The sequence below is a fragment of the Clarias gariepinus genome, chromosome 26 (assembly GCF_024256425.1).
Source record: "Clarias gariepinus isolate MV-2021 ecotype Netherlands chromosome 26, CGAR_prim_01v2, whole genome shotgun sequence".
Classification (NCBI taxonomy): domain Eukaryota; kingdom Metazoa; phylum Chordata; class Actinopteri; order Siluriformes; family Clariidae; genus Clarias; species Clarias gariepinus.
Window position 1 is genome coordinate 8,029,395 of NC_071125.1, and position 27,305 is coordinate 8,056,699.

General features: G+C 37.3%; 1 protein-coding gene across 3 annotated transcripts in view; it reads right to left on the reverse strand.

Moving 5' to 3' along the window:
* Window positions 1-27,305, reverse strand: part of mindy3 (MINDY lysine 48 deubiquitinase 3) — a 62,007-nt gene that overhangs the window by 7,854 nt on the left and 26,848 nt on the right. For all 3 annotated transcript variants that reach the window (XM_053488272.1, XM_053488274.1, XM_053488275.1), the window contains 4 exons: window positions 15,616-15,688; window positions 9,965-10,037; window positions 6,582-6,669; window positions 4,210-4,281 (listed from right to left, as the gene is read on the reverse strand). In XM_053488272.1, coding sequence (XP_053344247.1) covers window positions 4,210-4,281; window positions 6,582-6,669; window positions 9,965-10,037; window positions 15,616-15,688 — 306 coding nt within the window. The remainder of the gene's footprint in view (window positions 1-4,209; window positions 4,282-6,581; window positions 6,670-9,964; window positions 10,038-15,615; window positions 15,689-27,305) is intronic.

Here is a 27,305-nt window from a genome sequence, read left to right on the forward strand (position 1 = left end):
TATACAGTACATGAACGTAGTGCTACAGAGGATCAGTATAAAATTAGCAACTAAATAATAAATAAGTCATGATGATAAAAAAAATGGATGAATTACAATTTTTGCAGAAAGTGTATATAAATACATTTTTATCTATATAAATACACTGGCCTTGAAGTAGTTATGACTGCAGTCCTCATGACTTATTATTGTGTGGATTATAAAACTATTTCACTGGGGCTTAAGCACCACTCATGAGTAATATGATGAAGTTGTGACTAACAATAATGAATCTTTCCTCATTGAGTCTGCACAAATATGTGATTGGAGATTAGAAAATCTAGCATTTTTTTTTCAGTTACCCATGAGAAAATAGGAATGCGAAAAAAAAAACCCTTATGAAAAAAAGTTGTACCGCTTAAAAATAATAAAATAAATAATGCAATAATGGATAATAAAAATTATGAAAAAAAATATAGAAAAGCATGCTCTTATTTGGAGCAGTCATGGTTTGGAATCTTCATGGTATGATAATCTCTTCTAAAAATATCAGGGTTTCATTGTATCACAGTAATAAATGATTTTAGAAACAGTCAATCCAGCCAATACGTATATCCAGTGAGCCTTGTTCATGCCAGAGGTTATAGAAGACTGGTCAGAGCTGATAGAAAGGCAAAAAACAAACAAAAAAAAAAACAATCTCATAACAACTAAGGTATGCTAAAGAGCATATTCGAACACACAACATGCCGAAGCTTGAAGCAGATGGGTACAGCAGCAGACTACCACACTGGATGCCACTTCCGTCAGCTAAGAACAGAAAACTAAGTCAAGAAATTCTTGGTATTACCAAAATTTAACAATAGAAGATTAGGAAATGTTGCCTGTTCTGATTAATCTAGATTTATGCTGCAACACTCTGATGATAATGTTGGAATTTGGCATAAACAACATAAAGGCATGAATCCATCCTGCCTTGTATCAACGGTTCAGGCAGGTGTAATGGTGTGGGGGATATTTTCTCACACATTGCTCACCAAATTAGCATCTTTTAAATACCACAGTTTTGTTACTATGTTCATCCATTTACATATCTTAATCCAATAGAGCACATTTGCGATAGGATGAGTTGGAGATTCACATCATAAATGTGCACATGACAAATCTGCAGCGATGGCATAATGCCATCATGTCAATATGGAATTTTTCCAGTACCTTGTTGAATCTTTGTGGTTCTACATAAACAATTGTATTTCATAATCGATTGAATACCCTGATTGCATTTCCATTCATATTTTTGAAAATCTCTAATGTTGTCAGTAAAACTAGTAAAAGTTAAAAGCATATACTTGTTTTAATTATTCCAATGACAAATTCTGTTCATGTTGTGTATAATATAAAGAAAAGGCTAAAAAATTAATAATAAATCAATATTTTTGGGGGGAATTACACCCTAAAACAAAAGTAATGAGAACCATTAGCACAGATATGCTGATCATGCTGCATTACATGGAAGGAAAGCACACTTCAAGGAAAGCTTAATTATTCATGAGTTTATAAAATACAAGATTGATGGAAGAGAAAGAGGACGCAACTTCTAACCATTCTTTCATGTTTGCCCCATGTGGGAGTAACATTAGGTGATGTATCGAATTTTGTTATAACGTATTTGATCAGTTTTGCTATTGAAGAATGATTTGAAAGCACAAAATAATCTGTATATACAGTATATATACATTTTCCCCCTCTTTAATTTATAATGTGCTATAGATGTAGATGGAAATCCAAGCTAATAAGAAGGCTTATTTTAACATGTGTAGCACAAACTCAAGAAGCCAAAAAAACAGGATACATTAACAGACCATGGACACAATGAGGCCCCACTCTCTTTGTCCTAAATGGCTTCTCCAGAAAAGTGATCCATGTTCTGTGGGTTCGTTTATAGTGTGGTCCCCTTGGAAACCAGTAAAACAGCAAATGCCTTTATAAGATCATCAACTTCACAGTAAAAATCTATCCTGAAAATAGACCGTCCACCTCTTCTAATGCACTTGCCACAGAAACTAAGGTCCCTGTGTACACGCGTGTACACACATTTCCTTACACACGATTGACGACCCTTCATCTAGAATAAGAACGGGCAGCCTTCAATCTCTCATACTTCCTCTGGGGGTCAAAGGTTGCTTCTTTATGCACGCACACACAAACGCGCGCGCACACACACACAAAAGAGAGAGATAACTTGATATACGAGGAAAGCGGTGCATGTGTGTGCGCTTCTCCCACTCTTGGGATGGTGTGTTAATGCCATCAAGCTCTTTATAGGTAAGTGTGTGGAAAATGGGAAATGGCCTTCTGTGCATGGATGGAGGGAAACACTTAGCTACTGGTCACAGTAAAAGAGATGAGGATCCCAGCCCATGGAATCTTTTTCATGTTCTCTCTCTATCTCACACACACACAAATGACTATGAAGACAACTCCCACATTTTAGTTAATCTACACATTACAGGCCAACGTGATTTTACAGTGGTTTGAAGTTGGTTGTTCTCCCACTCATAATTAAAGACTTAAATATATTAAATGTTCTGCAAGCAGTGTGAAGGAGTTGCTTACTAACAAGGCTATGCGTTTCCTCTGAGACACGTGGCGTGAGCTGTCTGCACTAGCGTCACCATGATTGATGTTAAAATGCTAGAATGCCACCCATCTCTCCACTCTGAGAGAGCTTGTCCAATCAGCTTCCTCTAGGCCTTCCAGGTGCAAGAAGCTACAGGATCACCTGCGATTCAAACTTGCCTCTCTGGATAATGGAGAGCTTGTTGCTGCCGTGCCGAAATATAGAGTGTCTTACATTGAAACTACATAAACATGATTGAGCAAAAATAAATAAATAATAAAAAAAAGAAAGAAAGAAAAATCACAGAGACAAAAAAATACCACACACATGATCCTCTTTTATGGTTGTTTTAGGTGATTTCTATGAAAAGACCAGCAGGACTTAAATATAAGAAGTGTTCAATACCTTTTTAAATAAATTTTTTTAATATCAATGCTTTGTTTCCGCATGGATCCGTTCAGCTGGAGCGTTTAAGGTTAAAATAGAATGGTAGTTGTGTGCACACGAATGTATTTAATAGCATTGAGAAGTCAAGTGAGCATGTGAAATCATCAGTTCAGCGACCATTGAACCTTTCTCAACTAGATTTTACTTTATTTTCTACTTTTTGCATGCTCACAATTCATGGCACCTTGGACTCAGCATTAATGAGCTCCCTTGCTGATCGGTTAATCTGTCTTGTTCAGACTGACACCACACCTCAAACTAAAGACCCTTTTTTTTTTTTTTTTTTTTTTTTTTTTAAATGCAACGCATTGACTTGTACCTTGACGCGAAGCTTAAATAGTAGAAAAAAAGATGTAGTTTGTGTAAAAGCCACCTTCTTTTCACAATCTCATCCTTAATCCGTGCAATTCATTGCACAACGTGAGCTATCCCTTCCAGCATACAGCACAGAATCCTTCCGTGTCTCTGGTTGTAATTATAGTCATGTCTCCACCTTGTCACTGGTTTATTGCTCTAGTCTGTCACTATTGTACTCGACTCATTTCTGTAAACGTTTGATTAGTTTATCTATTTAAACCAGTTTGTTTCTATATTCCATTGTAAAGACCTTCTGTGATTTCCTGTCCCTTTAAGTTACAAGTGTTTTTAGTTTGCAGTTCTGTGTTTGTGATTCTGGTCTTTTCCTGGATTTTGATCTGTGCCTGTGCCTCATCTATAAATAAAGATATGCCTTTGTTAACGCTGTCTGCCCGTTTTCTGACCTCACCTATATATGTTTCGACAATGATGTTTGGAGTGCCCTCAGTACAAGCCAAGCATGATCTCATGAAAGCCAAATTAGGGCTAAAAATCCTCTAGTATTCATGTGGCATAACCATCATAACTTATTTAAACATAATGAATGTGTCTGTTGCCAGTGTCTTCAAAGGCAGTCAACTTTTCAAGCCAGAAACAGCAAACTAACCATAAGGAGATCAGTAGTGTGGCGAGTGGGCTGCTGAAACGGGTTCGAGGGTAGAAGCCTAAACATCGTCTCAATAATTACATTTAGACTTCACTCAGAGCATTAGACAGGATCAAAAGCTCCAAATAGTGATAATGTCCATTGGTGTGTCTATATTGTGCATGGCCTTGATATGGGTGAGGTTGTGAGTGCGTGTTACCTTCTCATTGTGGTTGGACTGCTTGAGGCCGTTGTAGTGGTACACAGGAAATGAGTCTGGAATTCCTGAGCCCTGCAACAGCAAGAGGATACGTTCACAAGTGTGCACAATCGAGTGGAAGACCACCTTTATGATAACCACATGCAGTCGTTTGTAGAAGATTAACAGATATGATTGTTCAAGTCTTTCATAATTCAATCAGGTAGGTAGAACAAGTACATGTAATGAAATGTGCAGTAGACTCCTAATTTTAAGACTCCAAGCCATTAAATAAAAGCATCAATCAAACTGACAGACTTAATCTCGCTTTACAGTGTTTCTGCCAAAGAAATTCTAAATGATCTCTGTCCAGCACAAACTAATCAAAATGAACAAAATCATGCTACACGTGCAACATGAAAAGTTATAAATTAAAGCATTTTTTTTTCTGGACATACAACAAAATGGCCAGATCAAACACTCAGAACCTGATAAAATAAAATAACAGCGAATGCCCAGCAAGCCAAAAAAGTCCCGGAGCCCAGCTCTTTGCCTCACTGAGACCCGAACACACAACTGTATAAGGAGCCAAATAACACAGTCTAGCCGTGTACCGCTGGCACAACTACAGCAGCATGTGCGCATGTGTTTGTGTCTGAAATGGGGTTTGAATGTTTGATTGGTCATTCTGAGGCTTTTTGCCAGTACTAGATGTATCCCTAACCCCCTAATTTATTTAACACACAGCCAACAGTAAGAGCAGGCCAACAGTATGCCAAGTCTAAAAGACATTCTCTCTTTCACACTAAATGCAGAAGACAAGAGAACAAGAGAAGTACTAAGAAGTCATATTACAGCACCATAGTTGCCAATTTTTGCTAACATGAAAACCTTAGCAGGGAGAGGAAAACCAGAATTTCACCACAAAAACCTTACTGCATGTTAGTGGTCATGAGGGCTATGTTTTGTACATGTACATTATTTAACACAATACAGTAAAACCTTGGATTACGATTAATGCAGTTTGCGAGTGTTCCGCAAGACGAGCAAAGTTTTTCAATAAATTTTGACTTGGAAAACGAACAAGTCTTGGTTTACGAGTAACGAGTATCATGGATCACGTACACACGTCTTGTTTTGACGCTGAGCGTCACATGATCACAACTGAGCCAGTGGTTTTTCTCTCTCTTGCCCTGCGGAATCATGGGTAATCGTCTCCCTTGCTGGGTTTTAGTGTGCATCTCTCACTGGTATAATCAACATTCGTGCACGCGTGTACTGTTTACCATGACACTGTGACCACGTGTGTGTGCCTAAAACATATTTTATTTTGTGTCTGTATGCGTGTGTGTACAGCGCATGTTCTGTAAAGCAAAAGCAAGTCTCATTAGAGAGGCTCTGCTCGAGCCTGCTCACGTGTCATTGGACACTGTGCCACACACACAGACCCCTCCTACTTTCCTGCTCTACACAGAAACACTGCTCTGTTGTGATTCTTTTCAAAGGTAAAGTGCAGGGTAATTTGTTTTACTTTTACTTTACAGCAGTGATAACGTTAGTGTGTCGCTCAATCAAGTGTCATTATAAAAAAAATAAACAAGAGAGATTTCTTGTTTATTTTTTAGATAAAAGTGTTTCCGTTGTGTGCGTGCATGTGTAAGGCCAAAAGAGTGGTGAAAGGGTAACTGCTTACTTTAAATTCTCTCACACACACACACACACACACACACACACACACACACACACACACACACACACACTTATCTGTCGGGATTTACTTGTACTTTTTTTTTTTAAGGTAAATGCAGGTTAATTTGCTTTATTTTTACTTAATATTTTGTGTTTAATTATTTTCATGTATTTATTTTTTGGGCTGTGGAACAAATAATTTGAGTCATCCATTATTTCTTATGGGGAAATTAGCTTTGGTTTACGAGTGTTTTGAAATATGAGCCCACTTCTGGAATAAATTATGCTCATTATCCAAGGTTCCACTGTATATTAATACACTTGATTACTTCAGTCATAAAAATATGCTCAAATATTGCTAGTGTTGTCAACAATCAATAAGATTGCCAAAAGGAATACATGATGTACCCGTACAATTGCTCTTTATAAGGGTGACATGTTGGATGAACATGATCACAATATCAACAATATGAATAGAATACAAAAACATAAGGAATAAGTCAGAGCACATCCAAGTGGCTGTAAACAGACAGAAGAATGCTGGCCTTAAAAATAATCACCAAACAAATGAGGTACAACAGAGCCGAGCAGCGTAAACGCCAAATGGTGCCTGTCGGGCAGTATTGGAATTTTAACTCACAATCTTCACTGACCAATAAGAACAACAGGAGTGACTTGGCACAAGAGAGAATGTGGTGCGCTACCTGATCAGGGAAGAACTCGAGCAGGAACGGAGCCAACAGAATGATTCCTAAGCCCTCTGGATCCAACTTGGTCTTCATGAGATTGACACTGTTTTAAAAAAAGACAAGACATTGTACAGTATGTGTAAGCAAGAGAAAAAGAGAGAGAAAAAAAAAACTTGAGAACTTGTAGAGTTGCCACTATGCATGATTGCTTCATGTGCATCGCTTTATTTGCTTCGCTTCTTACCCTGATGCTGCCATCGCTCAAGAGTAGTGTCCATCTAGATTCATTAGACCACATGACTTTTTTTATTGTTTGTTTGTATTAGGGTTTATTGCCATATCAGCTACACAGGCTATTTCATGGCGGATGTATACTGTATTAAACATTTACCTAATTTATACAAACCAATATAATATCAAGTTATAGCTATAATGTAAGGGATTTAAAAAGTAGTTAAAAAAATAATGTGTTGGACAGTTCTAAACCCAGATCCAGTAATTTAAAATGTCCTTAATTGTTTTCGGTACTTGATGCAGGCAAATAATTTGACCCTTCTGGAGGTGATGACTTTTTTTTGGCCGGATAGTGTACATCAGTGTTGAAATACCGGTCTGCAATGAGCTATGATGCCCAGGAATAGAAGGTTTAGAAGTTATATATAGCCATGAGTAATGTCTGGCATCTGGGCTGTAACACAAGTATGCCAATTTTTTAAAATGAACAGACTTTTCCTTTTTAAGGAAGCTTGTTCTGCAAAACGTCTGTGATCTGCTCACCCACCATCAAACGCTTACACTCAAGAAATAAGGATACATACAGAGGTCATGCTCATTGGAATTATTTGTACAGTGTAATTCTCAATTATGATTGGTCTAAGGGTGGTGTTTCATTTTCTACTACAGCAGCTCGAACAGCTCCCAATCCCTAGTTCACATTAATGCACTTGTTGTAATACTCTACTGCTTTTTTTTACTATAAACACATTCTGTCGAAATGTAAATAAATTTGTAAAAAAAAAAAAAAAAAAAAAGTTCTCGCCTTTACACCCCACCTCGGCTTTACACACACACACACACACACGCACAGAGAGCTCTATCGCGATTCTTTTTAAAAGGTAAAGTGCAGGTTTATTTGTTTTTGTTTTACTTTACAGCAGTGATTCTGTTAGTATGTTCTTACGCGAATGTCATTAGCAATGATCCTTGCAAATTTTTCAGACAAAATGGTCTTTTCGTTAATGTGTGTTTGTGTGAATTTCAAATAAAGAGAGGAGAAAGGTTTACTGTGTAAGATGAGAAGGGAGAGACTGAGTCCTCCTCTTACTTGTAATCCAAGGTTCCCCTGTATAGCGCTGTGGTTACCATTAACAATTAACATTATAGTGAGATAAATTGTTTTTATGTTTATAGCTATTCAAAATTACTTTTTAAACCACTCTACAGAAGGTTTTAGCTAGGTTTAAATTTATCTTTACTTTTAAACACAAATTTATCAGGCCATTGTGTCTTAGAATTCCCAAACACAGATTTCAGCTTAATCTTTCTAAAGAACTGAAATAAACCTCTGTACACTGTACATGTGGGTACAAAGCTTAAATTCTTCGATAAAGCTGAGAGTTGTATAGTCTACAGTATCTATTGAATCAAAGTTTATGTTGGAAAAACTACTCATCCTTAAACAGAATTGATAGCAAGTTGAAAGGATGTAAATTGTCCTATGGCGGGTCATTTTAAAAACTGTTTACATTCTCTTTCATCGCTTAGATTTCAAGTTATAGAACAGGTTACTCTTCACAGATGGGTTGATGTGGACAAAAAACTGCGTCAGGGACAGCTCCTTACTTCACGAACAATGACACCATTGGGTTTAAAGAAGGAAATTATGAGTGTTTAGCTATAAAATCTTTATTTTTACACTGCATAGTCTTTTTTCGTTAACTTTGGATAATTTCTTCCGTTATTCCTGTTGTTTTTATTGTACTTCTTTACTGTTGTGTCTATAGACACCGTATCTTTAATTTGTATAAACTACTACTAAACTATATTGAACCCGAAAACTACATCTCCCTGCAAATATCAGGCTGCATGTGTTTAACTGATTGACACACGTGTTTCACATTGAGGAAAATAATTGTGTTTGTTTATGCCTTAAAGGTGGTCTCTGACCGAATGCTTGCATGTTATAAAGATATTTGCATGGACTGAATGTTTTCAGTTCTGTATTTGTTTTTTGGGGGTTTCCCATCATAAATAAACTAATGAATTTTGTAATGCTTACATTTTTTGCTCATCTTGAAGGAGAGTTATTAACAAAAGTTAATAAGGTAAAGATTTTTAATGAGTTTTTTTGTAATTAAACATTTATGGAAGGAATCTCCAGTCTGAGGTCTTTGTAATTGTCAGTAGGTTTTCTTCCACAGGAGTATCGTCAAAACAGAGGACTCTGCTATCTAGGTTCTTAGTAAGTGTGGACAATATGACTAAAATCAATCAGTCAATTCAGTAATCAATCATATCATGCATCATAAGGTACAGGTATACAAAACTGCCAGCTCTACAGTAGTACTGGATAAAAAAAAAGGCCTGTTTAATGATGAAAATTTAGGAAGAAATAAGGTCTGCCTCACGTACCCTCAACGAGTGTTATTTAGAGGGTGGTACGGAGACAGATTTCCCTTGCCAATACGTTCAGGAACATAGAGCACTGTTTCGATGTGTCTGGCATAAAACAAGGATAAATTCCAGCATTGCATTTAAATGCAATCGATTACACATACATCAAGGTATGTAGCGTATGTTTTGGGGTCAGATTGCTTCATCATAGAGAAAGTTATTACAGAATATTCAGGGCCTCTTTCCAGTGAATAACTAAGCCATTGCTGACCTGAAAGGGACTGCTACTGAATTTATATGTTCAATCTAATTCACTCACATATATTATTTATGTTATGACGTATGTGATGACTGACATGGCACAGATCTTTCACATCTAGTAATTATGTACAACAATATACCAATATGTGCAGTTTCATAATGAGATCTCTTGCTTAGAAACGACTCCACGGTATCTTGCCTATTAAAGATAGGGCTGGAAATGAGATGTTCATGAGGTAAGAGTTTCAAAAGGTTTTCAAAAAGAGCTCAGATAAAAGAGCGAGATTGTTTTCCTCCATTTCTGTCTTTCCTTTGCTTTTCATCCTGTAGGCTGACCCAAGAATATGTGAACCAAGTGAAGAAAAGTAAAGTCAGCTGGTAACCTGAGGAGGGAATGCAGGTGCTTCTTTGTACGCACAAACGGATACATGCATACACCCTTTCTCTCAGGATACCAATATACACAAAAACATCCGACTACTGTTATCACTGAAAACATTACATTCACTCATGCACAAACTTACTACTCAGGCTCCGAGACCAGATCCAAAGCCTTCATAACGTCCTCGAGCAATGTGTCAGGAATGAACCCGTTATCTAAAGGAAAAAGTAGATAAGAGAAAACATATGGTTAGACCTACTGCTAGGGTAAAAAAAAAAAGAATGAGGTATAAAGGAACTTAAGTCTTAATATTTTTCTAAAGCCAAGTAAAATGAGATGACACAAACAAAACCAGTCAACCATAGAACAGGATTTATGCTTAATAGCAGCTCATCTTAGTGTTTGTCGTATAGCTATTACTTTTAACCCCCTCTCTTTTCCATTGTGCATCTGAGTTTTTTAACATGTATTTCAGTGCATGCGCTGGCTTTCTTAGCACAATTTCCTTTCCTTACACTCTCTATACATAATAATTATTGGTTAAACAGTAAACTGTGAGTTTTATTACTGGGAGAAACAGCGCTGAAAAAATATTTGTATAAGTATGAAAAACTTAAACACAATGTTGGCAAACCTCTATTAAAAAATAAAGAAATAAATAAAATGAGGAAACTGTTTTAATTACATAATTAAGCTCACAGTGAAACATTCATTAACTCACTTTGTAACATCAGTAAAGTTTCTGCAAATAAAACTGGAACCATTTTCAAGGGCTAACTTTGTAGGCAAGAACAAATCATAAACTGATCAGCTAGCAGAAAAAATCTGCAATTTGCTGCTTATTCCTATGCTCTGGTCATATGAAGGCTGACGAGGCTAAAAGGTGCTAGTTAAGTGAATCAAGACTAGAGCTGTGAATCATAAAATGTAAGTAAGAAAAAAGAAGAAGAAGTGGAAGGCCCAGCTTTCATCACGGATTCTCACTATTTTCTACAGAGGGAGTATCGAGAGCGTACTGAGCAGCTGCATCACCGTCTGGTTTAGGAATTGTGCCATCTCGGACCGCAAGACTCTAAAGTGGATAGTGATGACAGCCGAGAAGATCACTGGGGTCTCTCTTCCCTTTATCGAAGACATCTACACCACACGCTGCATCCGCAAAGAAACCAGCAATGTGGATGATCATACACACCCCTCACACACACACACACTTCACCCTCCTGCCATCTGGAATAATGTACCGAAGAATTCGGGCCCCTCACATCCACACTGTATAACAGTTTCTTCTCACAAGCCACCCGACTGCTTGATACTGTGGAACTGGACTGATGCACACAGACACACACAGACGAACGCGATCACTTGGGACTAGACTGACAAATGCACACACAATTTTTCCCTAAAAAAAATAAATAAATGTTTTTTTCTCTAAAACATAGAGAGTCTATGGCCACTTCCTGTGGTACTGATTCTGAAAAGATTCTTTATCACCTGTGAACTTTACACCAAAGTCACACCTCAGCTAATGTGAATAGTGCAACATGTGATGGGTCAGAATAAGTACCTGCAGTTACAGGATTGTAAAGCTTCAAACCAATTCTGAGTGCCTAAACAAACGCCAGAGGAACATTTTTGTCTTGAAAAAGTCAATAAGCTCTTTGAGGTTATTTAGGGTATATTTATTTCACTATTATGGCTGTTGGCCATTACAATTTTACATCAGTCCCTAATGTAAATTATAAACTATGAACGAGAAGGTAAGATTGAGGACAAAAAATGTATACACAAAAGTTTTCCATACAATATATGCATTCATGAGCTCTGGCATGTGTGGCAGTGTGTTTGACTTGTACAAAGAGTGGAACTTGTGCTACGTGGGTCCATGTAAAAAAAAAAAAAGGGAGGGGGGGGGGGGGGGGGGGGAAGAAAATAATTTTTTTTCCTGCGGCTGAATTCTGAGTTTACCTACACAAATATGAAAAATGACTGTTCCGTTCTAAAGAAAAGTATTGTTCTTGTTGCTATCCAAGCATCTCATTTAACCTGCATGAAACTTCAGGGCAAGTTCAAAATGGACAATTAGGAAATGTGTGGAAGTGTTTCATGTTCTGTGAGGCAACAGAGCAAAAAATTACGTGATGCAAAAATGAAGAAACAAAGAATATGCCTTTCTATTTTATGATGCATGCATGATGATACACAATCATTTCCTTTTGCCATCATCTAGTCATTGTGATTAAATTATTTATTTTTATTGCTGGGGAAATATATTGTGTATTCAGTGTTACATTATACAGCTAAAGTACTGTGTCATGACCTGACTAATTTCCTTATTTATTCAATGGTGTAAAGACTGCTTTGGTGTTCGTAAATAGAGAGAGAAATGAATAGCCTGGTTAAAAAGAGATGTAATTAGCCCAGGAAATGAGCCTGCCTAGTTAAAATCTGAACAAAGTCTCTATCAAAAAGTTTATTTACAAATAAAACTAACATTAGGAGAAAATAGTTTCCTACAGTACTTATTATTTTGGAGTAGGATCAAAAGATAAACCACCCACTTTTAAATGGTGTGACCCAAGAAAGTGCAATTTTGAAAACTTTAAAGTCATGTGTCTTACTCTGAGATCAGGATTGGTCAATAATACAGAAGGGATATTCAATACTTGCATTACTTATTCCACTATGGCTATTTGTAGTTTTTTAGGTGAAAACAGCAAAAAAAATAACAAATATAATTCCCCTAAAATGTGGACAGTAACCCAACACTACATACCACAACAAATCAATCTATTCGTTTCTAATTTTAAATCTGGTCAGGAACAGCACAGAGACCATTTCTCTCCACCTTACAAAAACACACTGTAAAGAATTCAATCAGACTTTAGATAACATTTAAGCTCAGGAGTTTACTTACACAAAGGAAAGGAAAAATGTTCAGTTCTGAAAGACAAGTATGCCATTTGGTTTAGAGCAGAAGCTTAGGAACAGGCCAAAATTAAATGGGGCTGTGTACTGTGAAAGCTATGTACTGCGAAAGAAAATACATTTTTTTTCCATTTTATTATACAAACTGGTTCAACAGCCAGTTCAAAACATCTATCCAGATTTTGTCTTCTTTTTTGACAGTAGTTACAGCCAGAAGGTCTTCCTGATGCAATCTTCCCTAATTTATCACCTTGGAACATATGCACTAGGAACGTCCCGTCTAATGCAACAGCTTAATGCGCGATAACTGAACCTGGGCTGCTGCCGCATACCAACAGTGCAGCAAGAAAACTCTACTGTAAATATTAGTGTTTGCATCCCTATGCAATGGTAATAATGTGTATTCAGTTCTCTATTGCTGTGCTGGTTTACATACACTGGTTAAAAAAATAAAAATAAAAAAGGAGGCAAACATGATATTTGTGAGATGTAATGCATTGAATTACATCCAGTCATGGGGAAAAACATGAATGAATTACCATTTCATTTTTATGTCTAATCCAAATGCACACACAACGTTTGGGTAAATTCATTGTGTTGCCTTTGCATTATGTTGTCTTAACATCCTTAAAAAGAATGATTGTCCTGGCTTATGCATGCTTAAAAAGCCAGATGAATTACTTTTTAGTTAAGCCTAAGGTCTCTTAACATTTTTCCCCCCTCTATCCACCTCCTCTGTATACCTGCCGATCCCTCAGGAAGCTTTGGCACCATAGCTTCCATACTGTGAGCAATAAATAATAGAGAACTACAGAAAATGCTTTATCTTACACAAACGACAAAAACAGATATCTACAATACACAAACACACATGACAAGTATACAGCAGCAAGATAATAATCTACACTAAACTGCACACCAGCTGAGATTACTATTAACTGACCACAGTTAAGTGCACATTAGTTTGACTTTTGCTTTTTACAAGCATATCTCCAAGACAGAAACACACGAAATGACACGAAAATAACCAGACTGGACAAATTATAAATTCATTAAGCTAGACCTCCAGGCAAGTGGAAGCTCTAACGTCTTCCCCAGTCCTATGTTTTGGTTGCTTGAAGCATTAAATGTCTAGAATAGTGGGGATCATACTCATACTATTTTGTGAGCTATCAGTATACTACGCTTTAAAAGAAGAATATTAGAATAAATTGCATTTAATTGCAAGCATTACTATTTCACAATTGTGTGTTAGACTATGTGATAAGCAAATCAAAATCAAAATCTGCTGTTAATAAATGGTGTTCGTAGAAATTTTATTGTGCCGAATAGGCTAGCAGTGATAGGCACCAGGGTGTAGCCAGAGTGCTAAAGTCACAATAGTACAACCTTGGGTGTGATATTGCTTTTTATAACAGTTCCATGAACATTCAACATCAACAAATTATGATTTGTTTGTTTATTTTATTTAGCATTTTGCTCTGTCAACTCATATCCTACTACGACTGGCAGAGCTGGTGACTGGCAGTGCATTTAACAGGGGTGAAAGCATTTTTTCTATTCCTATTGGTACTATGTACGTAGCCAAAAGACTTGGAAAATAAACCCCTAAATCCCTTGTTCCACATTAATTCCAGCTGTACAGGGGTAAATTTTTTGCAACTTGTCTGTTAACATTATACCAAGCCAAAAGTTATGGATAATTGGGTGAATGAGCAAGCTCAGTTTAGCTCAGTTGAGGGGTCAAACAGCTAGCTGTCAGATATGCATCACTTTAGATAACTAGCTAACAGGAATTTTTGCAGTTTAACTTGACACAAGTAACAGTGACACTGGATGATGTTTTGGGTACAGGCAAAGTTCAATCAAACACAGAGGACAGTTTGCATATAGATTAACGTGAGCTTAACTAAACCTAAGGTAGATGAGTTGTGATAACTGAAGTATGTAGGCATGTTCTCATTAACACACAGGCTCCATTAGTGCCATCCATTTACATTTAGGATTCAAAACCACTTTACAGAAAACCTATGGGTGACGCCATTGAGGGCTTGTCCAATTATTTGACTATGAGTATATATCAATGACTATTATAGACTATGAATGCATCTTCTACACTAGGAACATTTAGGATAATTAATCTGAATTGTGAAGACTTTTAGATTGTATTGTACCATATTATATTTCCAATGCAGTAGCAGCAGCAGTAATAATTATAATAATAATGTTTAAGAAGTCTATAAGCTTCTATAAAAACACCAGGATTTAGACGGAAATTAAGCATTGAGGACATCACCGCAAAAGGCTACACTGTGGAAAGAAAATAATGAAAGAACATAATGGCTGTGGGGCAGAAAATGGGAATGGTGGATTTATTATTATTGTTAATGTACTTTTTCCCCCCACTGACTCTTTAAGAATTTATTCGATGAATATTACTCCATGTAAACATACTTCTGGTTTATCATGGTTGGGATACTCAGTGGCTGTGAGGTCTTTAATTCTTTCCGGACATAAACTTTATAAAAAAAAAAACCAACAACACTCAGGCTCTCTTTTGTCAGCTGGCTGTCCATCCATTCTCCTTGGAACAAGAAAATAAACACTGATGTTGGTTTTTCCTTACTCTGACAGACAGTGAGACACATCAACCCCAAGAGGTGCTTTTTTTTTTTTCTATTTAGATCCATCTTTATGCTGTTAAAGCATCCCACTCTGTATATCTATCTTTACCTGTCTCTCTTATTATAATTAAATTTTCTCCAACTGCTCTCTAGAGACTGTGTGTTTAAAAACTGTGTTCATCCTTCTTCGTGAATGCAAATGATGAGTTGTTATATTATGCATCCTCTGTTGGGATTGTTTTACCTTCCGGATCGAAGGTCTGAAAGACTCTTCTGGCCTGTTCTGATGGTGACTCGGGGGCCACCAGAGACATCTCCTGCAGGGAGAGAAAGGGAAAAAAAGAGAGGTAGGAGGTGGCTTGTTAACAGTTCTCAAATAAGCACTATTGATATAATTAGTGACAAAAAAATTTAATGGCAGTTTTAAATAAAAATAAGTTGGGTTTGTTTTGACCATTTTTGGAATGAACCCTGAAAAGTCTAATTCTGCAGTATGACATAACGCACACGCAGACCGTGAACAGCTGTAGTGTTTTACAGTGGAGTGGAAACTGACTAATCACTGATTTGGAACTGATCCCTTTTAACATCTTAACTGTAACAGCACTCTGGCTTCAGACAGCGAGGAGTGACAAATCACACAGATTGAAATAAAAAACATTCACACCATCTGCAATTTGAGGTTACAGCGTTATCAACTGCTATTTAATTGTATAAACAAAAAAATTAAATTCATAAGCTGAGCTGAACACCACAAGTCTCATACAGTAGAATCATTTATTTTTAGTGATGATGACAGACATAGGTAACATGGTAATGGCTTTAATTCAAAGTATTTTCCATTCTAGTATGCTGGCCAAAACATGTCGAGAAATTTGCTGCCTAGTAAAGGTTTAAAGTGATCTTGCTGCTTCCTTGCTGGTGCAAGTTGACAATAAAAAAAAACCATCTAAAATAATCTAGAATTAAAAGGCTGTAATAAAAGCAAACAAGCATTTCCACGATTTCAGATTTGATAAGAGTATGGTGAGGCATAATAATATTACCAACTAGTCAGGAACTGTTTTTTGTCAGTGGCAATCATAAAAGCTCAGCTGTAGTTAGGGGTACAAACCCATGATCATGTCAGTTAGCTCATATCCTATTATATTGCTGAGAAAAAAAAAAATGCTCCTTTTGCTTAATTTGAAAGTTATAACTAATCCAATGTGGAATTCTTACAGCAGCTGCATGATTTTTGACAAAAAAGAATTCATTTTCATTCATTTTTTTCATCTGATTTATAATCTGAGAAAACATCACTGGATATCTTTTACTACCATGAAGAGGATTAGATTGCCCAAGTCTAAGCATACTCAATCATCATATTCATTCCATCATAGTAAATTAGAAAACCCTGAACCACAACGTCTAAGTATATTGGAAAAATTCAGTATATTGTATTTATTCTGTATATTAGACTACGTTCACATTACCACTATAAATCGCCTTTTCCGATTTTTTTTTTTTCACCCATGTGACACAGATCTGATTTTTTTAGGGCTGTTTTTTCAGACACAAATCAAATGTTTTCAGATTTGATCTGAGTCACTTTCATATGTGGTCCTACTATGAAAACTGCTACTAGCAATAGCTCCTGAACAAAATCATAGGAATATTTTTGCAAAAATCCATCGATTCTTTGAAATGAATGAGTTTTAACCCAGATAGTGCAGGGAAAAGATGTATCGACGTGTGCGTGCATGCTGTTTTAGATGACTGACGCTTAAAATTATAGTCACTTGTATTCATGAATGTGAACTGTCATGACACGCAAATCCGTTCTGAAAAATATTGCAATTGCAAGAATGAAGCAGTTTGCATCTTTTGATTCTAAAAAAATATTTGCTGAGAGGAAAAACAGTGGTCTAATTTCTGCGATACACAAATAACCACCAAACACACCTTTCAGAAACATGCATTTCTACTTGCCTCTCAATCAGGCATGTATCTTAATTGTAAGGTAATGCACTAGCAGTTGGTTGTAGGTATAGAACAGAGTTGTTTTTACTAAACATTGTAGATTTTGAGCTGGTGATTGAACATTTATGAACCATATATTTCTTGCTTAGAATATATAATTAGCATGACTGACTGGCGACATAGTGACTTAACTAACAGTGATGAGTTTATAGCTATAAATAGGACCATATGAAGTGGTTATATATTGTTCCATCAAACAACTTCACATTGCCACTTTTGATTAGCTCCATTGATGCTGAACAGATGAGACATCAGTTCTGAATTTAATGTTGGGAGAATAAAAGCATACTTCTCTCTTCGTTCATCTTTAAACATAGTTTCCGTTGTTGAGTGTCTTTTTTTTAACAAGCCATGTCTTCACTTCACTATTCAGACCACGGAAAGTAAATAAAACAAATTAAAACACTATGAAAGTCTATAAAAAACCTTCCACTTTCTGATATCTAGACGGCAACTATTTCCTGATCCAATAAACTGCCTTTCAACTAAGCAATCTACATAAGTGCATGTGCTTGGAGGGAACCAAAAATAGAGATCTATGACGGAAGCCGAGCTTGTTCATGTGGAGAAAGCAAACGATCTGCAAGGCCTAGACAGTAGGGATGGGAATACACAATTTTCCACACAACAGAATCGCAATATTACTGAATCGATCCTACTATACAGCAGGAATGTGTTTCGCTATTATGAAGTCACCAACACCTTAGAGAAGACAATATGAACATGATAGTGACCCCCGATCCCGCGTTTAGGAAGCATGTGAGAGTTTATGCGTGCATAGCGTGTAAAATTCATGAATCACGAGATGAGCCCACTGAAACCGATGCATAGCAGGAGTGTTTCTAATCTGGCTTACATTCGACAATGTAGACAGCTCGATAGTTCTTCTTTCACATCTGACTGAACTTAAACAGACTTATGGTGAACATCCATGAGTTTCTCTGCTCAAGTGAGACATTTTTTCAATTTCATTGGTGATTTTTGGACAAGAACTGCAGCACTAATCTCAACAAATGTTATAATGTGAAGGAGATATTTTCTATAACTTCAGCTGTCCAATTCATGTCAGGACACAATGCAGCATCAGGTGTCGGCTTCTGCAGTTATATCCCATTCTTCCCAGTGTGCAATATGCTGTGTGCACCAAAATGCTTTTCTGCCCTCCACAGTTGTAAATACTAATTTTCTATGTTACCAAAAACCACACCATGGAAACATTCACTGAGATCACATCCTTTTCCACAGTATGATGTTTGATGTGTTAACTCTTGACCTCTAAATACGTGATTCTATGCACTGTGTTTCTGCCACATAATTGTCCGAGGAGGTGTACCTGCACCTAATAAAGAAGTCCATAAGTATACATAACCGTGTGTGCATGACGACCCCATGTCTGAGCATGCACGGACAGCGATACAAGTTTGGTAATTTTACATCTGCCCCTACCCAGACTTAAAAGTTACTGGACAATTGAACAATTATAAAGATAATTTTTTAATACCTGTATGCAAATCCTTTGCTGTTGGTGACTGCCTGAAGTCTGGAACCCACGGCTATCACTGAATTTTGAGATTCCTTGCTTGAGATGCTTAGCCTGACCTTTTTACTGCAGCTGCCTCCAGCTGCTGCATGCTTTCTGGCTCTTTCTGCCTTCACATGTGTCTTCAGTAAGTGAAAAGCAAGCTTAATTGAGCTGATGTCCGGTGTCTGACTTAGCCATTGAAGCACAATTTATTTCTTTGCTTTAAAGAAGCTCTTTCGTTGCTTTTGTGATACATTTTCGTTCATTATTTATCTGTACTGTGAAGTGCTCTCCTATAAGTTTCTCAGCATTTGACATATTCTCAGCAGAACGTATAGCTCTATACTGTACACTTTGGGATATATCCTGCTACTTATATCAGCAGTCACTTCATCAATAAACACCAGTGCTCCAGTTCCACAGGGAGCCATACATACACGCTCCTGCCATAACACTGTTTTAACAAGTTTGACAGATGAAGTGGTATGCTTTGGAACATGAGCCCTTCCTTCTTTTCTTCTAAGTTAATCTTGTATAAGATCAAGGTAGGATATTAAATTAGTTTTTAGGGTTTTTTCTCACCTTTCTGTTCTTTAGTGTTACCAGTGGTTTGCATATTGAGGTAAACGCTCTGTATTTACATATATGAAGACGTCTCTTGATCATAGACTTCGACAATGATGCAGTTTCATCCCAACATTCAGAATGATAGCAACTTGGTTAGATGTAGTAAAGAGGCTTTTTTTCGCCAAGGAAAGAATTCTTCGTCATTCCACTTTAGTTGCTCTCTCATGGTCTTTTGGTATTTCTGAGCTTACCAGTACATTAATTTTTTTATTAAGAATGCTTTTACAGGATGGGCTCTGTACAACATTAGCACTCAGACAATAACTGTTCATAAAGACAATATCTGACACTAAGGAGATTGAAGAGATAGGAGGAGGCAAAAAGGGTAGAGAACAGAAGAGAGAAAAAAGGAGCAGGTGAGAGTAGAAGAACAAAAGAGAAGAACAGATAGGCTGGAAGATGCTCCCTGTCCATGTACACACACATTTGGAAAATAAAGGAAATGAATGCCTGAGGCCAGCTGGAAAAATTAACCCTTAGCCTTTAAGTAATAAAAAGATTTTTACCTTCCATCCAAATGAAGTTGTGCGCGTACAGAGACAGTAGAAAGAAAACAGCAATGTGAAATGTTTAAATGTCCATCTTACTGAATATTTTTTTTTAATGCTTTCTAAGCACAGAGTCTGGTAAACTATTTAGCCATGATATGATCGTTACTAAAGATGAAACAAACAGGTATTCGACCAGGATAAAAAGAAAAAAAATAAATTATATGCTTGCAGGAGTGCACTTTTTGCAGTCGAACAGAGTGACTTCTAAAAGCAAAACATACGCATGATGTGTCTCAGTTTAGCGGTGGAAAAGTGCTTGTAACATTTTTATCTTATTTACGCTACCGCTGCGAAACAACACCATCGGGTCTGTAATCATCCCTGCAGAGTCAGCATTAGCACATGAATTACAGTCCGCTCTAGACAAGTTTAACAAACGGGCCTTAGGCAGGACATCCAAGTAGTGTAGTAATGTATAATGAACTGCAAATGCTGTGGATATTTACCTCTAAACATCACATAATAATATATTTTAGACTTTAACTATGTCTTATTTATTAAAGATTGTAGAACTGACAAATACCTGTTAAATGCCAATAAACAAGTAAAATCTATCGTGTCTATCACAGGCCTGCTAATAAAAAAAAAAAAAGTTTTACAAAAAACAAATCAATAAGCTTGGCCAAGCAGAAATAGTTTCAAGTTAAAAAAAGCAGGAAAAAAATGTTGCAAAACAAATATTTTCATTTGCTCTGTAGCTGTGTTTCAACAAAAGAAGCTTCACAACTATATGCTTTAATAACTATAATGCATGATGCAAGGAATGGAACAAGCCAATAATTTAGATTGGTGTATTAATTTAAAAAGGCAACAATTAAAATATATCGATGCTACTTTTCAAAAACTGTAATTTGGTTACAGAAAAAAACAGGATAAACAAACAAGCAAGTAAAAATAAATAAAAATTAATGCCAGATTGTGTTCATGTGGAAGCCAGAATGCTGCTTTTTCTCAATCTCACAACATCCGGCACTATACATACTGGCTTGATGGTATAATCATTTTAACTTGGATTACTCACACAGATAGGTAAAGCAGAAATCAGATTCATGTAAATCGTCATAAGCGTCCTACAGTATCTATGTATGATGCAAGAGCAGAATCACTCACCTTTTTACTGTTTATTGTACAGAAACTATGTGCTACATGATCGCATCCATGCTAATTTACCTTTATTTGCATGGTGGGTTAATCTAGTAAATTATTTGCATGGTGGCTCAGTCTAGTAAATCTATGAACCTTACTTCATGTAACAAAATTTGTGATGGCCAACAAAACGAATTAAATTAAGACTTTGAGAGGCAATCCACGTTGGTGCTTCCTTTGCTAGAGTCATTGTCTTTGTTAAAGGAATGTGAATAATGTAAAATACATACATTTATACCATTTTTACAATTAACTGACTAATCTTTTTTTGTTGTTGTAAGATTCTTGCCTATCTGTGCTACAAAATTTATCTTACTGATACGCTGAGAGAACGTTAATGCAATTGTTTGGACAACAGACGAACCAAAAAAAAAAAAAAAAAAAAAGTTATTTACTACTACTACTGCTTTTTATTGCAGAAAAATATTAACTGTCCTGGTTATACAGCTGAACACTGTAATGAACACCTTTTTGATATTTACCTTAAAATGTCTGAATACTGTATGTGGATGGATAATTAGTGCTTGGTGTGTTGGAGTTTGAGAATTGGGAAAATAGTTCTATAGTTTACACTAAACACTATTAACAATAAAAAAATTATTATAAAATATGGATTATAATCACACATTGTAGCTTTGCCTGATCACTTCAGCTCAGGAAACTTCTGAATGCAACAGAGCTGATGGTATACTGTTTCTTCCCTGTTAATAACAGTGGCAATGGCCAACCATGATTATCTGTGCGCTAATGTATGTAGAAGAGAGATGATAGCTCTTTCCTTAGGCCCTGTTCACATCTGGCAGTACTGTGTTCGGAGTAATTGGACCACAAGGGTCAGCGCTAAGTACGGGTGTAAACAGGGTCGAAAGCGTCCGTCTCAAAGACAGGATGATCATGAACCACATTTAAAGGTGGTCTGGGACACATGACATTTGTATGTCCTGATGCATCTTACACCCACAGAATGACCATCTAATCACCTGCATTATAGCTGTAGCTGGAAAACCTGATTACATGATCGTTTGGAATTCATGCTGAATGGGATGGCTTTTAACTGTTGAGCGAATAAATTAAGGTGATGTTATATAGGTTTGGGTAGCGAAACCGAGTGCTAATATGGTACCGGTACGTACTAGAACCGAATTAGAAATCATTTCAGTGCCTTAGTTTGGTGCAGCTTAAATGCTTGCATGACTGATTTTAATATTTGTCCTCTGGTTCTCTGAAACAGACGTAAGACCCCTCACCCTCTCATTGCACGCAAAATAAATTCCCGACTGAGTAAGTGCAAGTCAGACAGTTCTTATAATACAAATACAACTTATGTTAGTAGTAAAGCGAGTGTTCATATTTTCATATTTCGAAATATAAAGTCATAAAAGAGACTATCTGCATAAATGCAACATGTGAATGCAGTAATTACAGTTGCTCTGATGACAGCAGCTAGCGTTAGTAAGCCAAGCTAAACATACTTAAATTAAAATGCTTAAAGCTAAACATTCTCACAACAAAGGATTCCGACACTGTTAACATGCAGCAAATGTCTTTCAACAATTGTGTGTAAAAGGGGAATGTCAAACCTAATGAAACATTTGAGGACACACAGGATAAAGTTAAAAGCAGCAGGATGTGCCGTGTGTAACAGCTTGTGAACATTAGCTGGCAGTGTGTATGTCTCAGACCCCAGTCAGACCAACACAAAAAACAAAGTCAGGAGTGGTGTCGTCGTATTTTACCTGATGAGGTAAATATGGACATATTTGTGCAAAAGAATGCTGGTTTGTAGCATACCGAGAATACCAACTACTTTGCTGCTATTAGTTGTTAAGTTATTGTAGTTGTGTTGGGTAGTAAGTAAATTGTTTACTTGTATTTTTTAAATAAAATTTCATTCTTTAATGGTATCCAGCATTTTTCGGCTGTTTGCTGCATGTTTACAGTGTTGGAATCCTTTGTTGTGAGAATGTTTAGCTTTAAGCATTTTAATTTAAGTATGTTTAGCTTGGCTTACTAACGCTAGCTGCTGTCATCAGCGCAACTGTAATTACTGCATTCACATGTTGCATTTATGCAGATAGTCTCTTTTATGACTTCATATTTCGAAACACTGTGTGAATGAAAGATGTAAAGTGGCCCTGAAAGATACACGAGACAGAATTCTGCCTTCACATAAATGCAGCAAAAAAAACTTATCCAATTTGCAAATTAGACACTAAAATTGGTCTCCAGTTATTTAAAAACAAAACAACTTTCTTCTCCAGTTTTGTGATTTTTCGATTTTCGACAGAAGGAAGATAGCTAAAAACTAGTTTAGAGATACACTGAAAGGAATCCAAAAATATACTGGTACTGTTTAAAACCTAGACATATCAAATAGCCATTGTTTAAACACAAAACACGGTGTTGGAACAGCTAGCCTCTTATTATTTAGACATTTTATTTTGTTTTTCAAAAAAAGGCAGCCGTTAGGACACCCCATCTGCATTACTGTATTTTGTTAAAAGCTTTTTACTGTAAAAGCAACTCACATGTGCATTAGATAAAAGCAAGCTCCATCGTGTAATCCGATTTATATTAGGGAACAATAAAGAGGAGGTTAATGACCTTAGTCTGACTCGGATTACACATAATAACCAGATGATGAAGTCATGTAAAGTGCTTAATGCTTCTTTTTGGTTACAAAGTCTCGAACATTCTGGCCTGGCTGTGATGGAATTGATGTGTGGTTATGAACATGTTGCTTGTCTGCGTTTACCAAGTTTTATTTTCAGCATTGTATTGAAAAGGAATCAGAGGTTCAGGAATCACGTGGCTGGATTTTATTACTTTGCCGAGCCTTACACACATACACACTTACTTTTGAGACTGTAGTAAGAAAACCAAAAGACCATAGAAGGAGATCAGAGAGAGGCAGGTTTTGTTTTGTGCAGGAGCGTGTACGGCCAACACAAGCTGCTGACTGAGCCTCAGAAATATTCCACACACACACGCTACTAAATTCACTTCTTCTTCTTTGTCTTTCGGCTGTTCCCTTTCAGGGGTCGCCACAGCGAATCATCTGCCTCCATCTAACCCTATCCTCTGCATCCTCTTCTCTCAGACCAACTAACTTCATGTCCTCTCTCACTGCATCCATAAATCTCCTCTTTGGTCTTCCTCTAGACCTCCTGCCTGGCAGTTCCAACCTCAGCATCCTTCTACCGATATATTCACAATCTCTCCTCTGAACATGCCCAAACCACCTCAATCTGGCCTCTCTGACTTTATCTCCAAAACATCTAACGTAGGTTGTCCCTCTGATAAACTCATTCTTAATCCTATCCATCCTTGTCACTCCCAAGGAGAACCTCAACATCTTCAGCTCTGCTACCTCCAACTCTGCCTCCTGTCTTTTCTTCAGCGCCACTGTCTCTAAGCCGTAGAGCATCGCTGGTCTCACCACTGTCCTGTACACCTTTCCTTTCATTCTCGCTGATACTCTTTTATCGCACAACACACCTGACACTTTTCTCCACCCATTCCAACCTGCCTGTACCCGCCTCTTCACCTCCTTTCCACACTCACCATTGCTCTGGAACGTTGACCCCAAGTACTTAAAATCCTGCACCTTCTTTACCTCTGCTCCCTGTAGCCTCACTGATCCTCCTGGGTCCCTCTCATTTACACACATGTATTCCGTCTTGCTGCGGCTAACCTTCATTCCTCTGCTTTCCAGAGCATACCTCCACCTCTCCAAATTTTCCTCCACCTGTTCCCTGCTCTCGCTACAAAGCACAATGTCATCTGCAAACATCATAGTCCACGGGGACTCCTGTCTTACCTCATCTGTCATCCTGTCCATTACCAAAGCAAACAAAAAGGAACTTAGAGCCGATCCTTGATGCAGACCCACCTCCACCTTAAACTCTTCTGTCACACCTACAGCACATCTTACCACTGTCTTACAGCTCTCATACATGTCCTGCACCACTCTAACATACTTCTCTGCCACTCCAGACTTGCTCATACAATACCACAGCTCCTCTCTTGGCACCCTGTCATATGCTTTCTCTAAATCTAAAAAGACACGATGCAACTCCCTGTTACCTTCTCTGTACTTCTCCGCCAGCATCCTCAAAGCAAATACTGCATCTGATGTACTCTTTCTAGGCATAAAACCATATTGCTGCTCACAAATGCTTACCTCTGCCCTTAACCTAGCTTCCACTACTCTTTCCCACAGCTTCATTGTCTGGCTCATTAGCTTTATACCTCTATAATTGCCACAGCTTTGCACATCTCCCTTGTTCTTAAAAATTGGCACCAATACACTTCTCCTCCATTCCTCTGGAATCCTCTCACTCTCCAAGATCTTGTTAAACAAGTCCTCATATGCTCTTTGTTTGGCCTTTGCCACCTCTACCTTCACCTTACTCTGCATCTCCCTGTACTCCTGTCTACTCTCTTCAGTCCTCTCAGTGTCCCACTTCTTCTTAGCTAGCCTCTTTCCCTGTATACACTCCTGGACTTCCTCATTCCACCACCAAGTCTCCTTGTCCACTTTCCCCTTACCTGATGATACACCAAGTACCTTCCTACCTTCATACACTACTAAATTCACTGTTATCCCACAAATATCGGAAATAGATCTGGATGGTCTACAAGTATGGAATAACGGCATGAATGACAGACTCTTAGACTCTCATTCCTTTCTACCTGTTCTTAATTTAAACAGCAATATGTAACAAATTTAGTTTGCAATTGGGTAAAATTGGGCAATATTTTATACTGCAAAAGAGTAGGAGCAAGGTAAGCACTTCCACCACAATATACTGTACTGAACTACGTTAGCATGGACCTCCCACAGACCAAAGACATGCAAAGTAGTTTGATTGGTGTTTCCAAATCGCTTATAGTGTGTCTATACTGTATGTGCTTGTGATCTATGATGAGTTTGAGAAAATTATATAAAATGATAAGATATAAAAAAGTGCAGGTTTAGCAACACTTTCTTGATGCAGAGTATACAGTATGCATATAACCAGCTAAAGCATAAATACAAGAAACCATTTATCCATACACTAAAAATGGTCCTTAGGTGTAAACAAGTGCAAATTGTGTGTGTGCGCTTCTGTATGTATGCATGGTGCCTTGTGATTTTACACCGTTGTTTTAGGGGAGAAAGGTTAACAGAAAAATACAAAAATAAACCAATGGGGAAAGCAAAACATGTCTGGCTTTTAAGTAGTGTTCTTTACTTAAACCTTCAATCCTGGCCTCCCAACAATAAATTGAAAAAAGAAAAACCCAAAATGGATTAAAAAAAGGATCAGTTACATTTCTTCATACATTCTTTGAATATAAAGCTCTGGGGACCAAAACAGAGAAAAGCTTGCCAAGGTTTTCTACAGAAGAACAGAGCAACTCCAGGAGTTGCACTTCAACAAAAAAGCAGCATCTTGATGGAAGACTTTAGCCTTAAAAGGTAACATAAAATATTACACGAGCGAGGTTGTGTGTGACAGAATGTACATTCGACAAACTTTTGTCATCTGGACAAACTCTACATCAGCATGACATAACCCAGAACATTTTTGTTTCCACGTAAGTAAATTGTCTGAACGTCTAAGAATGTAGCCAGTACAAATTATAAGGACCTCGGTTTCATTCTGGTAATAACAGAGCTATGATCTCATTTGTAGTAGCCTTTCATTAGTGCCGTCAGTCAGAATTCTAGCTGTCGTCAAACGACCAACTACTTCCTGTTGGCATTGTGTACAGGGATGGCTGATTTTAAAATGTTGCGACAGGAACAACAGGACACTGTGAGTCACAAAACTGAACAAGACAGCCTTGCCTGCTTAAGTTATCCAGTCTTTGCTGACACATTCCTGATTTCCCCTGAGCTTTGATTTATGTTCAAAGGTTTGCTTCACACTGCATTTACAATCACAGTGTCTGGCAGATGTCCTTATGCAGAGGGACTTGCTTTATCTTGTTACACATGTGAGCAGTAAATGGAGCCTCCTGCTGGTGCTGGGATTTGGTCCCCTCAACCTCCAGTAGTCCAACGACCAAAGTCTTAAC